The sequence below is a fragment of the Euwallacea similis genome, chromosome 29 (assembly GCF_039881205.1).
Source record: "Euwallacea similis isolate ESF13 chromosome 29, ESF131.1, whole genome shotgun sequence".
In the NCBI taxonomy this organism is placed as follows: Eukaryota; Metazoa; Arthropoda; class Insecta; order Coleoptera; family Curculionidae; genus Euwallacea; species Euwallacea similis.
The window spans coordinates 1,159,096-1,174,007 of record NC_089637.1 but is presented as its reverse complement, the minus strand read 5'-3'; the positions used below and the strand labels follow the sequence as shown (position 1 = coordinate 1,174,007).

General features: G+C 33.0%; 2 protein-coding genes across 2 annotated transcripts; one reads left to right on the top strand and one right to left on the bottom strand.

Moving 5' to 3' along the window:
* The first annotated feature begins 556 nt into the window (after positions 1-556).
* Positions 557-9,084, top strand: CD98hc (CD98 heavy chain). The gene is made up of 9 exons (XM_066403422.1): positions 557-661; positions 967-1,063; positions 4,002-4,166; positions 6,288-6,477; positions 6,859-7,165; positions 7,227-7,766; positions 8,015-8,202; positions 8,607-8,768; positions 8,836-9,084. Exons 2-9 carry the CDS (start codon positions 973-975, stop codon positions 8,915-8,917), a joined length of 1,725 nt encoding a protein of 574 aa, XP_066259519.1. The 5' UTR covers positions 557-661; positions 967-972; the 3' UTR covers positions 8,918-9,084.
* Ttc30 (tetratricopeptide repeat domain 30) lies at positions 9,084-13,352 on the bottom strand. The gene is made up of 11 exons (XM_066403417.1): positions 13,277-13,352; positions 12,970-13,203; positions 11,989-12,156; positions 11,799-11,934; positions 11,212-11,376; positions 10,882-11,150; positions 10,634-10,830; positions 10,377-10,587; positions 10,149-10,324; positions 9,884-10,092; positions 9,084-9,270 (listed from the first exon to the last, which is right to left on the bottom strand). The coding sequence occupies exons 1-11, from the start codon at positions 13,331-13,333 to the stop codon at positions 9,137-9,139; spliced, it is 1,956 nt and encodes a 651-aa protein (XP_066259514.1). The 5' UTR covers positions 13,334-13,352; the 3' UTR covers positions 9,084-9,136.
* Positions 13,353-14,912: the final 1,560 nt, after the last annotated feature.

Here is a 14,912-nt window from a genome sequence, read left to right as displayed (position 1 = left end):
CCCGAAATAATATTAGTTTGATAAATAAAGAATCCTCTCAAAAATCCTTTGTTGCATAAACACAGAACGTTAAATATTTCAGAGAAAAAAAATTATTGTATGGTTCATTCCGTTATTGAAATTTGAAAACTTGAAGATCAGGAAACAGACGGTCAATAAAGTGTAGTAACAAGATTTGGGGTGGTAAAAGGGCCCCTAGTACCAAATCCAAAAGTATCTTTATGTTTATTTTGAAAACAAATTATGAGGTGCTGCCATGTAAATCCATAAAAACAGTTATATATATTTTTACACCCTGCATAGCGATAGTAAAGGTTATTTGAAGTATAGTTTATATAGCACACTAATTGGTATCTCGCTGTTCAACGTAAGTCATGTGAATTCAGAACACCCCGTATATTTGATTTACGTTTGCAGTTAGAACAGTGTGACTCTTCAAGTAAATAGAAAATGCCATAATAAAAGGACAAAAGCATTTGACATTAGTCCTTTGCTGTCATTTATAGTGTCGTCGAACTGTGACATTTGTGACAGATTGATTTTTCCTTCATTTTAAAAAGTTTAAAAATTGGATAATTTGTGTTATTTATTTATAATTCACAGATATATTTAAAAATACGTAATAAAATATCATAAAATTTAAATAATTCATGATTTGAAGGTAATGAGCTGTGTTACTTGTATTTTATTTATTCTTATCCTGCGCTGTCCTGTCCTATAAGTTTAGAAGAATTTAACTGCTTGAAATTTTCTCCGACTCCTAAAGGAAGCTAAATACCCACTTTTGCATCATCTTTTAAGGCCTTGAAATAAAATATCGATTTTCATCAATTCTAACGCCCATATAAATTATAAGATATATTAGTCTTTTCAGAGATTTCTATTTAAAGAAAATATACTTCATTTGTATATTATAGGCAAGTGAAGGTATCCAAGTAATACTAGCTCTAATTGAGGTTAAATTAGGTAATAATGGACAAGAATAAATTGGAAATATCCGGGAAGACAAGCCCAGAAACTGTGTCTGCCTCTTATAAGCCAATTCCAGAACAAGATGTTGAAGGTAAGGTCCTTAAGGTCTAAGATGTAATTACCTAGGGTTCGACTATTGGTTCATTAGAATTTAGGTTTTATCATATGCTGATGTTTGTCATGTTTTCAAACTGTGATGATATGATTTAGATTCCATTAGTTCTTACTTAATCAAAATCAGCATTTATCACACAAACTTTCTAAGGCTGTAAATATTCATATTGAAATCATTGATCGCAAGTCTTTCAAGTTTCAATGGAATTTTTATTAAATATTTTTGTTACAATATCATTGGTAATGTGTTATATACAATGGTAATGATTTCATGCTAATTTGTTAATTATTTAATGTTTAAGACAAAATTAAAATACCTCTGAAATACCTTAATCTACTATTAAAAGAAATTTATCAGTTAACCCTTAACCCGCCATGTGGTATCTCACAAACTTCCCAATAAAGTAATCCCGCTGTATATCCTTAATGAAACTACCCCCAAATTTGTCAGTACATCTAATCTTGCTTCAATTGGTCCTCTATGTGTCCCGCGATTTTTTATGACCGCGGCATTATTTTATGACCATTTTTATAACAATTATCAGAGTAAACGTATGGAACATAGTCTGCCAGACTACACATGGTGATTTGTGTGATTTAAATTGTGTTGGATACCCACTCAATTCACCACATGTTACTTATTTCGAATGTAAGAGATAACCAAAAACACATAAATCGCTCAATTTAAGGGATATTTTAGTTTGACCGTGAGAACCTATAGGTGAAAGTATTCACGCGTACTCTTAAGACATCATGACTCTCTCGCCACTTATATTAGTGTTATCAGTGACTTGGCCCTTCGCAGAGTCGATGTGTTGCCAGGATTTTGGGGGTATCAGATGTAAATCTATCATCAGATGACGAAGGACTTAAGCTTGACAAACGTAGGAAATGTCATTTGTGCCCACCCATAAAGCACCGTATGACAAAGTATTTATGTGTACAGTGTAGAAAAGCAATTTGCTTACAATGTTCGAAACCATTATGTAATACATGTATAAATAAAAGGGATCTTTAGCCCTTGCTGGAAAAAAAATCTTCCATATCTAATGTTATTTTTGAGTTACGTGTTTTAAAGCACTTCTTTCTGAACAACTTTGTGTTAAAATATTAAAAAATAAAAATAAAGTTTTAGACATTTTTGAAAAATTGAGAATATGTTCATAAAATTAGCTAGTAATTTTTTTAATTATTAATTCTTATAACATTAACAAATAAAACATATTTTTTTATATTTATAATGTAAAAATAGGGTCGTTTGTTACTCCTGTATTCATAAAACATTAATAAATTTTCAAAAAATGGTTGCTTTACTGTTTGCAAAATGAGTAGTCTATCAGACACCAGGTGGGTGTTTGTGAAAAAAAATCTCACCTGATGGGTTAAGAGTTAAGGGTTACCATTTACCTTGGATTTTATTATTTTTTTAAATTAAAAATTAGTTATGTTTTAACCAGTTTGAATTTATTTCATCTTCTTTCTAAGAGAGTAACTCTATTAAAAAGTAAATTTATTTTTAGAGTTATCTAAAATGCACAAATTTAAAATGGCACCCATAAGAAAAATTAAAGTTAAACATGATATCTTAGTAATTGAGTATAATGAGAAAAAACTTAATGTTGCAGAAAAGTATGTCTTTAGTACATATTTTAATAGAGATATTTTTCTAATTTAGAAGCAAAACAAAAAAAAAGTTTTTGCTGATATTTAGATAGGCCTTTCAACTTTTTAAGATAACTGAGATTTCAATATTGAGGTTTGAAAAATGAGCTCCCAGTGATATGTTTTTTAGAATGATGTCACATTTTGTGATTTCAAAAACTTAATTTTGTTTCTTTTCCAATTTTTTTTCCCATACAATTACCATTTCTTCATTATCTACCAAAATATGGAAGAGAACCACAAATACAATACAAAGCTTAAAATGTGCAGTAATAATTCACAATACCAAGCCATACTTTTAAGACCATGACAGTTTTAATATGGTACACCCGCAGAAAGTTATATTAAAGCCAGAGTATGCTTTTCATACTCTTGTGAGTACCATAAAAACAGTAACTCCTGCAAAGGAAGTTTCCAAAGTGACTATAAAATTCATATTTTTGACTAACCACAAAAAAATGTGTAAACGTTAAAGTAACAAATATTAATGATAAGAAGTATCTCTCTTCCTAAAGTTTTAATGTTTTTTTAATGACCATAAATCATTATGAATTATGTAAATCTATTGGAATAACGGACATTAATTAAGTTACAGATAAAGGCCTGGCGAATTTAAGCTATAACTGCCCAGTTGTGTACCCTAATTGTAAATTTGAACTGAAGTTTGAGTTTTGAATTTGATATAATGTAATCCATTGTTCATCTGTCAGAATATCCTAAATTCCATGAAATTTAGAAGTTATACAAAAAAAAGGATACTAGGCCTTCTATCTTGGGTATAAATCCCACTATTCTCTAGATCTACAACATTCAATAACAGTCTAAATTTTCCAAGTACCTACCTGTTTAATAAATAATTTTCCTCTAATCTTCTTTCTTTTGCTATTTCTCTCATTTCGTATTGAACGTTTCATCCCTAATCTGATTTGAATTTGTTAAAAAATAGTGAAACTGTCAAAACCGCGACTCTTCCAACAACCCCTACTCAGGCTTTTAATTAACTCGTCCTAAATTATATCATATACCGACACATACAGTGCTTGGAAAGAAGATATTTATTTAAGAATTATCTGAAATATGCTATAAACGTTATTAACAAAGCGAATGGCTTAATGTTCAAATACTACATATCAAAACTGAATTAAGCCTATATTTATTTACTGAATTGTATTATCAAAACAAGGCCTAATGAGTTGCATCATGCATTGTTAAAACCTGTTCTGAAATGTAATCAGAGGTGGTTCCCTTTGCAGACCAAGCACTTTCTCGACCCAAAGCCCTCATTAAAGTGTGTGCTTGCTCGGAAGTAGATGGTGCGGACGAGAAAATGCTCCCGGCAGAGGATACAATACCAGAAGTGGTCGTGTTTGATAAGGACGCAAAGAGCCCCCAGAATGGCGATGCCAAATTAGATATTGGTAAGTGAATTTATTGTGCTATTAAACTTTTAGGAATTTACATAAATACATAATCTTCATTTTGCATATTCACAGTTAGTATATGTATACAGGGCGATGTATAAGATGGTTTCATTTTCTTGAAACTTAATTTTTGCCGAGAAGCTTATAAAGTAATGTTTGTCGCATTTGATTTATCTTTCAGTTTATATCCAAATTTACGACTCTTAAGCTAAAGTATATGTTTACAAAAATACATATGATGGAACACCCATCAAGAATTAAACTTTTTGTAATTACAATTTAACAGTAGCTTGTATATTAAATTGCAATTATGCAAGCAAACATGCTCATCTCATTATTTAGTGAAATCCATGACTGATCAAATAAAGTAATCTAGAATTTTGTAATGTATAAAATCAAAATGTTCGTAAAAAGTGTCAAGAATTAAAATGTCTTTGATTAGTTTATTTTTTTCACAAAAATAATTATTAAACATTTTGTATTGGCAATTATTAGTTCCCTTAAGTTTAGTCCGAAAATGTATGAGTATGAATTAAACTAAATAGCTATACAAGGTGTCTCTGAAAAGACTGTACAACGCTTGGCCAAAAACTCCTAAACCAAAAATAATGTGTCCTCCTGAAGGCTTTTTACCATTTATTTATATGTATATTGAGAATTGTTTGGAACTCGATTAGGAATGGGTTTGTTTAGTACCTTCTCTCTTCCATAGATATTCTACCAATCAACTGGAATGGCATCATATTTTTTTCTTCTCAATTTTTGACGTTAATGTCTTTGATTAACATTATTTGGATTAGAACTACTCGTTTCTCTAAGTTGCATTTCAATGCTCACAGAAATTTTATGGCTGGAGGCTCTGACACTTATACATCCATTTCTTTCACAGAATCCACACACTAGAAGTATGTCGACTTTCTAAGCGATAGAATAATATTCCATTTTAAAGACCAAAAATTGTTCAATTTACCATAAACTCACTTTCGATCAACAACACTCCATAGTAAACTCTATTGGTTTGTTAGATGTACAGAATACTTATTTTATTGTTGCGTAGAAAACACAAAATACATTTTTTTTACATAGTTTTCACAACAATAATGAATTGCAAGGTATCGTAAATAATTTTTTTGTAGAGAAACTACATGCCTAGCGAAAATTTTACAAGAGACAAAAAAGTTCCAATATAAAGTCAGCTTATGGCAGAGCCAAAATTAAAGCAATTTGTACAGGAAATAATAAAAATACACACTCTTATTTAAGAACCACGCGCCTTTTAAAGTATTTCCACGCGTTTAAAAATATCCCGTTCACGTCAATTTATGTAGAAACTCTTAGTTCCAAAATTAATGAACATCGATAAAAACGTTTAACAATTATTTCGAAAAAATATTGGCTCCCTATAGCGGCAAAACAAAGTAACATTGGATATAAGTAAATTTTCCTAGAACGCTCTATTTTTGGTCAAGCGTTATACAGTGATTTCAGGGACACCCTGTATAATTCATACTACTTTTTCAAAATTATTAGGTCTTTTTGCCTTGATTTATAGGTTCTTACTTTAGACTGTATTTGCACGCTGTTAAATACTGTGAAGTGTTTCATTGATGAACAAAAGAGTTAAATGCCAGAATTGATACTCTGTACCTTGTAAGAGTGCAAAACAGTTATTTATTAAAAGCGACCTTAGAATGCATGATTGAGGAAATATTTGTATTGTATACCTATATCTTTATATATTATTAATAACTGCACGTTAAATGAAATACCTAATTGGGAATTGTTTATTTATATTCTGCAAACTGTCAGTTATTTTTTACTAAGTGTAAGTTTTATTCATTTTGTCATTTTTGTCCATTTTATATTGTGAATCATAATTGGATTTAAAATTTTGAAGAGTCGATTCCTCGACTCGAAATTTTAAGAAATATTTCCTATACACTTTACAGACGTTTAAAAGTCGCCACTAAAAAAAAACCGACATATTTCTGTGAAACAACTAAAACTGTCCCAACTTTTTTATTAAATTTGGACCTGCCGACATAAGCTATTATTATATTAATATCATGTTTCATGTCATTCTCCGTATCTTTAATTGCTCCCTTACTCTATTTTCAGCTGAAGCAAAGCAGGCCTTTGTCGGACTCACTAAGGAAGAGCTGATGAAATATGCCAATGATCCATTTTGGATACGTTTAAGATGGTTTCTCTTCGTAACATTCTGGCTTTTATGGGCGTCCATGCTTATTGGAGCAATCTTGATTATCTACGCTGCGCCTAAGTGCGATCCTCCACCACCAAGAACATGGTAAAACATTAAATTAATCGGGTATTGAGTTATTCAAAAGTTGGCAAATTGAGGTCTGATTTGTAGCTTTCACCCAATTAGCCCGGCTTTTTGAAGGGAATCTATTATGTAGTTTAGTTTACATAGTAATTCACTCGTTTTTCTTAGTAGGAAACGTATTAAGTTTTAGGACACAAGTAAATTAACATCTTATTTATTGCAATCAGCGAATATCCTGTTAGTCCAGGTTTAGAGATATATAAAGACATACACATTTTTTTTAATGGGTTGATTGGATATGATAAAACCTGAGTTTGAAAGCATTATTTCTAACTCTGCATTATTCATAATTTAGTTACATTTAATTATTTCAACTCCCAGATAAACTCCTCTGTTATTTAGGTACCAGCAAGGACCCTTAACTGAAATTTCCGATAAAGCTAGCCTGGAAGCTGTAAACAAAAACGTCCAAGGAGTTGTGATTCCTTGGACTGAAGACGCCTACGAACCCTTAAAAAATAATCCAGTAGGGTTCGCTTTGTTGGAGACAGCAAATAAATTGGGTACTAAAGTAATTGTCGAATTAGATCCTACAGTCTCCAACGTTTGGTTCGAAAAATCTGAGAGGAAGGATCCGGAGTTTGATGAATATTATATCTGGAAACAAGGCAGTATTCAGGGAGGTAGCAATAGTGCACCTAATAATTGGGTAAATCTGAATTTATTTAAATGTATCCCAATACGTGTTTTTTTAATATAATTTTTTTCAGTTGAGTCCAAACAACGTTTCTTCCTGGAAATACTCCGACGCCCGCCGCGAATACTACTACTCCCCTTTTAGCAAGCCCCATTTAAATTTCCGAAACACTTCCGTTATCAAAGAATTCGACAAAGTAATCGAAACCTTTCTCGCTCTCAACGTATCAGGTATTCGTCTGCGCAATGCAGCCTTTTTATTGGTCGATCCGAATTTTGATAATGAAGAGGCAAATAACAATGCCAGGCAATATCCAGGCTTAACTCTAGACAAGTACAGATTTTACAAACATTCCAAGACAGAAAACTTGCAGGAATTGGGTTATTTGTTGAAGGGTTGGCGGGCGGTGATTCGAAATAAAACGGAAAGTGGGCCGTTAATGGTCGCGGAACAGTTGGCAAAAGTTGATTCCTATAAAGTTAATGACAGTTTGGTTGTGGATATGCCATTGCAAAGCCACATCTTTTCGAAACCCGTGCTTTCTGTTAATGAAACTGCCTATAGTCTTAATTACACCTTCAATATTGAGGGTATTGAATGGCCGCTGTGGAAGGTAAGTGCCAAGGTTCCAACTTCAGAAGTTGACAAATATTTTAAATGATAGATATTCCTTTTTAAATATTGTATGAATATTGAAATATAACTTAATGCGATGCATCTCTTTATCCACAAAATAATTTAAATCAGTATAAAAATCACCCCAAAAACATTTGGGAATTATTGGATTCCTTTTTTACTAACTATATTTTTCAGTTTCTGAGATATATGTATATTTGTTACAAACCCTGCCTTTTATTTTAGGCAAGAACCAATGCACTTCCAAAGGACGTCCTGGATATAATAACCTACCTTCTGCCTGGGGCACCATTGGTCAATTCCTCTGAATCTATAAATCCCGTTTTGATAAAAATTAGGGAGAGTCCGTCAATAATGCGCGGCTTTTGTGGGGTTTATAGTTTACAGAACAACACCATTTTGGCGTTTATAAGGTAGGCATCGTCTGTAGCATAATTTCGTAAAACTATATATATACAAGAAAGAATGCATAAGTCATATTAACTCTACAAGAGTCCATGGATTTATGTTGAGTAGCTAATACAAGCTTTTACCATGGTCATGGTTTATTTCGGTCTTTTGTTTATATATTTCATAATGAAATTGAAGTGAGTGTATATTGCCGTTTTACTGTATACGCTGCATACTTACTTTGTTTACCAATAATTATTATTGATATCATTTGTTTATTTATGCTTTCCATTGTGACAGGCAAAAGTAAGTAAACAAATTTTAACTCACAAATTAACTCATCTCTTTCAAGCATGACCTTGTCTAACCAGTTTGTTTTTACTGTCAAGTGGCAGGGTAAATTTTCTAGTTAACTTGTTGTCCCTAGGGTAACTCCTGGTAGCCCCGGTATTCTTGTAGCAGTAAATCCCACGGAAAGAGCAGAAATAACTAACATTCCAAAGGAAATACCGCTTTTATCGAATCTCCAAGAAGTGACAGTCCGATATTATAGCAATAACTATAATAATTCGAACTTTAAGGATTTGGGGTAGGTTTAGAACGATTATTTTATTAGTTTTTCATGAAACAAAATTATAAATTTTTATACTTTACAGTGGGAAAAGGACAGCGTTAGCAGTACCCATCTCCCCGAAGTCAGCCATTGTCCTCGAATACGTGCCAAAACGAGATGAATGAGTGTAATTCTGTTCTTATAAACCAGTCAGCTATAAGTATTACTGAAAATTCTTTTGTATATGAAAGCTCAGATATTCTTGAAGAAGAACGATAATAAATTACTTTATAACAGGTATTTTATGTAAACGTTCATTTAAAAAGTAAATCAGTTGCTAAAGCATTGAAAACGGAAACACTGTTTTATTTCAATTATTGTAACTAATGTATCTAATGTATCTACTAAAAATCCTGTAGTTTTAATAGCAAATACTTTAGCTTGCGGGCCTCGTAGCTTACAGTTTCTTTCCCGTCTGGAGCTTCATTTTCATCTGTCATAGAGGAGTAAGCCACAGTTTTTACGGTTTTGCCGTGAACTAATAAGAAAAACAAATGCCTATTAAAGTCATGTCTGATTTTAGTGTATTTAATTTGAGTGTTAAGTTAATGTGCAATAGTAAAGTCGTTGAGCTGGACATCGGGAAAAGTATAAATATCTAAGAAATATATCGATCGATAAAGCGTAAAGCGATATACCGACAAATCTGTTATTCCATCTTATTAAAAACTCCGGCTTACTACGAAAAGCTTAAATATGTTTGCCTGTATCAATAATAGATTTTTGCCTTAAATTTTTTTTTGGACACCAAATTGAATTTCGTTAGGCATTTACAACGGTATCTTTAGGTATCTCGATGGTATTGTTCGAAATAAAGAAAAAAGTATAGATATTTCAGAACATTTTCAACTTACAGGAAGTACTTCTTTACTATATTTGGAAGTTTGGTTATTGATTTTCATGATTTTGTAGACTAGGTGATTTCTAAAATATATTAAATTAATCGTCTCCGCGGGTACAAAAGATCTAGTATAATCAATATAATTAGTCCTATACTCTCAACACGATCTTGTCAGTACTTCGACTGTATGTTCCCAAATAGAAGACATTTTTATCAATATTTAGCCTATAAAGGAATAAATTTTACTCACGTTCGCAGCTTTCCAAAAACTGGATGCATTCCTGAAGTACAGAATCCCTAAGTACTATCATGTGTTTTGCCAGATTCTCTATTAAACTTAAAAAGCATCTTTTAGTATAGAACCATGTGTCGGTGCCCAGCTTCTTATTGTAAGGTTCCAAAGATTTCATTACTCGAGAAATTCCGAATTCATAATTCCCTTTTGAGCAGTACAATGTCCTTAAAATAACACCCATTATGAACGTCTTCATTATATTCAAATATCAAACTTGTACCCTATAACAAGGTTTATGATGCAATGATGAAAGTACTTTTTCTCTGGCTCCTCAAACGCCATCTGATCTTCCTCTTTTTCAATTTTCCTCATCAGTTCTTCAGCTTCCTCATTTTGCGACGTCATAATGTATGACACGCATAAATTAGCCAGCACTATAGCATTCACGTTAAGAATCTGAAATATTCCTCTGGTAAAACCTTCCATTACGTTAAATTTTTATAAGAACCTCAGAATAATTTTTCTTAACCAAAGGTTCATAAAACCCTGCAGCCTCCTTGAATTTGTTCTCCTGCATGAACAAAACGTGGGCAACATTAAGCCTCCATGTATCGTGTTCGTTGCAGAATTCCGCGCTTTTTCTGAAGATTTTTTCGACTTGTGGATAATTCTCCAAATCCCAGTAGATTTTCGCCTGAGCCATTAACACTGGAATGTATCTAGAGGAACCTAAGTAATTCAGGAACTAACGTACTATAAAAGTACCTTTCCAGGCATTCTTCATACTCCATGATAGCCTTCTTGACAATGTCTATATCGCCTCTATTTCGATGTTCCTGCACTTGCTTAGCTAACTTGCGAAGTTGTTCGGTGTGCCTGCTGGCCAATTCATCGAATTTTTGATAAGCCTCGCTAGGAGATGTTTGTTGGGTGATAATAGCATCCAAGAAATCATATAAATACTAGAAAACTTTTTAAATAATTTTTCTACACACATGTTCTTAGGGACATACTGGCGTTAAGTATTTGTAAGTCAAGTGCGCATTTTCAGCCAAAATATCTGCAGCTAAATCGTAACATTCATGCTGACAATAAAGCAGCAATAAATTGGCAAAAGTTTCCGGAGGGAAGGGGTTTTGCTGCAATAGAAACTGCAATTTTTCAAAACCTTCTGTAGGATTCTGATCGAAATTGACCAAGGCTTGGTTGTGCAGGGTCACAGCGTCTAGTTCGTATTCTGCTCTTGGAGGCATGTCTGTTAGAGCTTCCCTAGCAGCATCAACTAGTAAAGTGCTTTAAACTTTCAAACAAAACTGTGTTTGCTGGCAAACAATAATACATACTGTTTTTGAGCTGATACTCTATTGCAGCCTTTAAGTTGAATGCTTCTGTAAGTGAAGTTTCATGTAAAGTCAGTGTATTCCCCACTGACCTGACTTCAATCCCTTCAGTTTGCATGCCAATGCTTAATTCAGGATGATCTCGAATGCCCTTTTCGATTATGTCGGCTAAAAAAGAACAATACTTTATACGTCCTTCAAAACGATTTCACATGGTTTACTCCCAACATTTCAGTATCGGATCAAATGCTTATGGTCTGGAAATTTCTGATAAAATATGGATGGATGGAAAATTTTAACTACCTTTCGTTGATTTTTGGAGATCCTGTGAATTGTTTTGAAAAAGTTTTCTTCGATTTTTTAAAAACTTTTCTGTTGTTTTGTGTGTTTTCAGATATTACTTGGTGCTAAGAAAATTCCCCCTGGGAGAAAAGTTGCTCCCCATCTCAAGAACATTTATTTTAGAAGTTTCGATGGTGAGTTTCTATTTAAGTTGACTCGTTGTTTTCCATGTAGATATTTTGTGTAAAATTACAAAATCTACTAATTATGCAATGAGCGATGAAAATGCTCAAGAAGTTGACTCTCACCGCAAAATTTTAGTGAAGGCCCATACTCCTTCAGCCGATAATAACACAATGCCATGTTGTAAGCCAAGTAAGGCTTAAACCCTTGGTTTTGCAATGCAGTGGTAAACTTAGCTAAAGCTTCTTCATAATTCCCATCCTAAAAATGTGCCTTAAGCAATTATTACTGAACAACAAATATTTGAATCCATACTTTATACAACAAACATCCTAAGTTGACTTCTTTGTCAGGATCGTCATTCGGACACGCATCCACCAAACTTTTCGCTGACAATACATCTTCTTGACTGTATTTGATTGCAGCTTGCAGTTTTGTAATTTGTCCCTTATATTGGGGATTATTGAGCAGTTTATTAGATGCCTGGATATAATATTTTTACTTTGTAGTTATACAGGGCGTTGCGAATTAGTAGGCCAATCCGCTAACCACAAATTCCTTGAGTGAAAGTAATTAGACTTTTTTATGCGACTTTTTTCTTTGGCGGTTTATACTCACTATACAGTGTGTTAAAGTTGTTAAAAAATAGTTTATTTTGTTAATATCTCCGGCATTTCTTGACATATTTTAATGCAATTGTGCAGGGATGCACAGTTCAATGAGGCGCACTTTTTCTATAATTTGGATCAAAAAATTTGAAACCAGAGCGGGGAAAATAGGGGGTGATGGACATATTACCACCCCCCAACTTTTTTTGCGCACACCAATAGTGAAATGGTTTAATTTTTTTAATTAAATGTTCCTTTATCTTAATTTTTTAGTTCTTGTGAAATTTTAATTTACCTCTTACTTTAAAAGATATTCCAGCATATTGCCTCTCAATACATGGTAATTTGGTGTACGCAAAAAAAATGGGGGGGGGGGGGTATATATATATGTCCATCACCCCCAATTTTCCCCATTCTGGTTTCAAATTTTTTATCAAAATTATAAAAAAGGTGCGTCTCATCGAACTATGCATCACTGCACAATTTCATCAAAATATGTCACGAAACGCCGGAGTTATTAATAAAATAAACTTTTTTTTAGCAACTTGAACACACTGTATAGTGAGTATAAAGTGACAAAGAAAAAAGTCGCATAAGGAAAGTCTAATTATTTTCACTCAAGGAATCTGCGGTTAGCCGAATGGCCTACTAATTTGCAACACCCTGTATATCGTCAATGGCTATTTACTTGAAAAGCTTGGTCATATAAACAAGCTTGGTATAACGATTGGGTGTAGTATAGCTTATAATCATCGTTGTCGGGGTACATTTCAGTCAGTTGCTCGTAGTAACTGGATGCATTGTTGAAATCTTGGATGTGGAAATAACAATAAGCCAATAGAGACAGTCCCGCTCTAGAAGAGTTTGATTCTGGAATTCCATGCAGTATTTTGATGGCATCATTAAATCTGCCTTCCTTTATCTATTAAACGGCATAATGCGACAAAGTTTCCTGGGAAATGCGCATAGTATGGAAATACTGCCCTACGACTTACCAAGGTATATACAGTTTTGGTAAAATCCCCATCGTTGATAACGTGTGCTGAATACATTCTTCAAATGTAATGATTTAAAGCAAAAAAGGCAAAATAGCGACTTGTATTTATATGTTGACATCAACATCTGCTAATGCATGATTATTGTTTGTATTGGCGCTTTCATAAGAACGTTAGCAACGTGAATGCATGGAATACACCTCAGTTTTAACTTTTTACCCATTCGATCGACAAGATTAAAACACAGGTGTCGCAAAGGTAAATTATAATGATTATTTAAATTTGAATTGCTATTTCATCTCATTATTTCTATTTTTAATTAGAATCATAGAGCAGGTAAATTTACTAACATCGCACCTGGTACATTTGATAATATAGCTGGTGGTACATTGATGGCTCGCAAATGCAATCAGCGTGCGATAAGTATCACATTTCGCACTTGTTGTCGGGCCTATTTTTAAAAATTTGCCACCCCCCAGATTTCTAGAAGTGTAAACTAAAATTTAAAATGCTGAAACACGTCGCCCTTAGAATGGAGGGGAAAGGCGAAGAAAAAACATATCTCACCACCGATCAACAATATCGTAGAGGTTGCAACTTTTTCGTTTTTGTAAATAAGGAATATGAGTTAAGTAACACATCATTTTAAAGGTCTTTAAATTTTCTAAACAAACGAGGCCAAAATTGAACACATTTGTTATGCCTTCTCCCATAGCGATCAAAAACTGAATTAATTCCACAGTATTTATTCACAGGAAAAAGTAAAGCACTGGAAAAACTGTTAAAAGATGACAAACTTACACAAACAGTATTTTGTATATTGACAGAGTGGATAAATAAACGATGATGACTTCTAACGTTTCCAGGGTTACTTGTCTTTCATGTTAGACATTACTGTATTCTTTAATAAATATCTTTATGCCCCAGTATCTCGATAATGTATTGATTTATTGCTTATACTTTTATGAACGTTCTCCTTTATTTTGTACTGGAGAATACATATCTCTAATAGTGCCGTGTAATTCTGAAACACTTTGTATACAGGGTATTTCAAATTCGACCCTCACCATTGGGATCTCGGAAACTAGAGGAGATACAAAGAAGTTTAAATGGGGGCAAAGTTGCGTAATCTAACGCTTGATCGAATACCATTTTCAAAATTTTAATTTTCCGAGTACTTCCGAAGATATCCGAGAAAAACTAAAAGTTGGAGAATCCATTTTTATTTTTTTTTAGTGTTATTTGACAAGGAAGATTAAATCCGTAAGCACATTTTCATTTCCACTTTTTCTCAGCTACACGATGACATATTCAGATTTGCCATCCGACGTTTCGTCTTTCGGCTACCATTATCAACTTTATTTTTTCTCATGGGTGTCATATTGGATTTTTCGACGGAAAAATAGTGCGTTTCATTCTGATTTCATTGATATAAAACTTCTTATAATTTACTTTTTTAAAAGCCGAAATATTTGAATAAAAAGAAATATTACATAGTTGGCCTTGACTTCATCGAAAGACTTTCTTTTGTTCGCATTATAGGACAGAACTCCTCAAACGAGATTAGAGCGTGCACAGATTTCCAATGAAAATGAGCTTCAGAAATGAAGAGAAACGAGATATGTTAAGATTTTAT

What these genes read in the sequence shown, in the direction of transcription:
- CD98hc (XM_066403422.1), top strand. Translation starts at nt 973, where the DNA reads ATGGACAAGAATAAATTGGAAATATCCGGGAAGACAAGCCCAGAAACT. An exon ending in CGATGCCAAATTAGATATTG is followed by an intron (nt 4,167 to 6,287) that starts GTAAGTGAATTT and finishes CTCTATTTTCAG; the next exon opens with CTGAAGCAAAGCAGGCCTTT. An exon ending in TCGAACTTTAAGGATTTGGG is followed by an intron (nt 8,769 to 8,835) that starts GTAGGTTTAGAA and finishes TATACTTTACAG; the next exon opens with TGGGAAAAGGACAGCGTTAG.
- Ttc30 (XM_066403417.1), bottom strand. Translation starts at nt 13,333, where the DNA reads ATGTATTCAGCACACGTTATCAACGATGGGGATTTTACCAAAACTGTA. An exon ending in CCAAAACTGTATATACCTTG is followed by an intron (nt 13,204 to 13,276) that starts GTAAGTCGTAGG and finishes GCCGTTTAATAG; the next exon opens with ATAAAGGAAGGCAGATTTAA. An exon ending in GCCTTCACTAAAATTTTGCG is followed by an intron (nt 11,377 to 11,798) that starts GTGAGAGTCAAC and finishes GTTCTTTTTTAG; the next exon opens with CCGACATAATCGAAAAGGGC.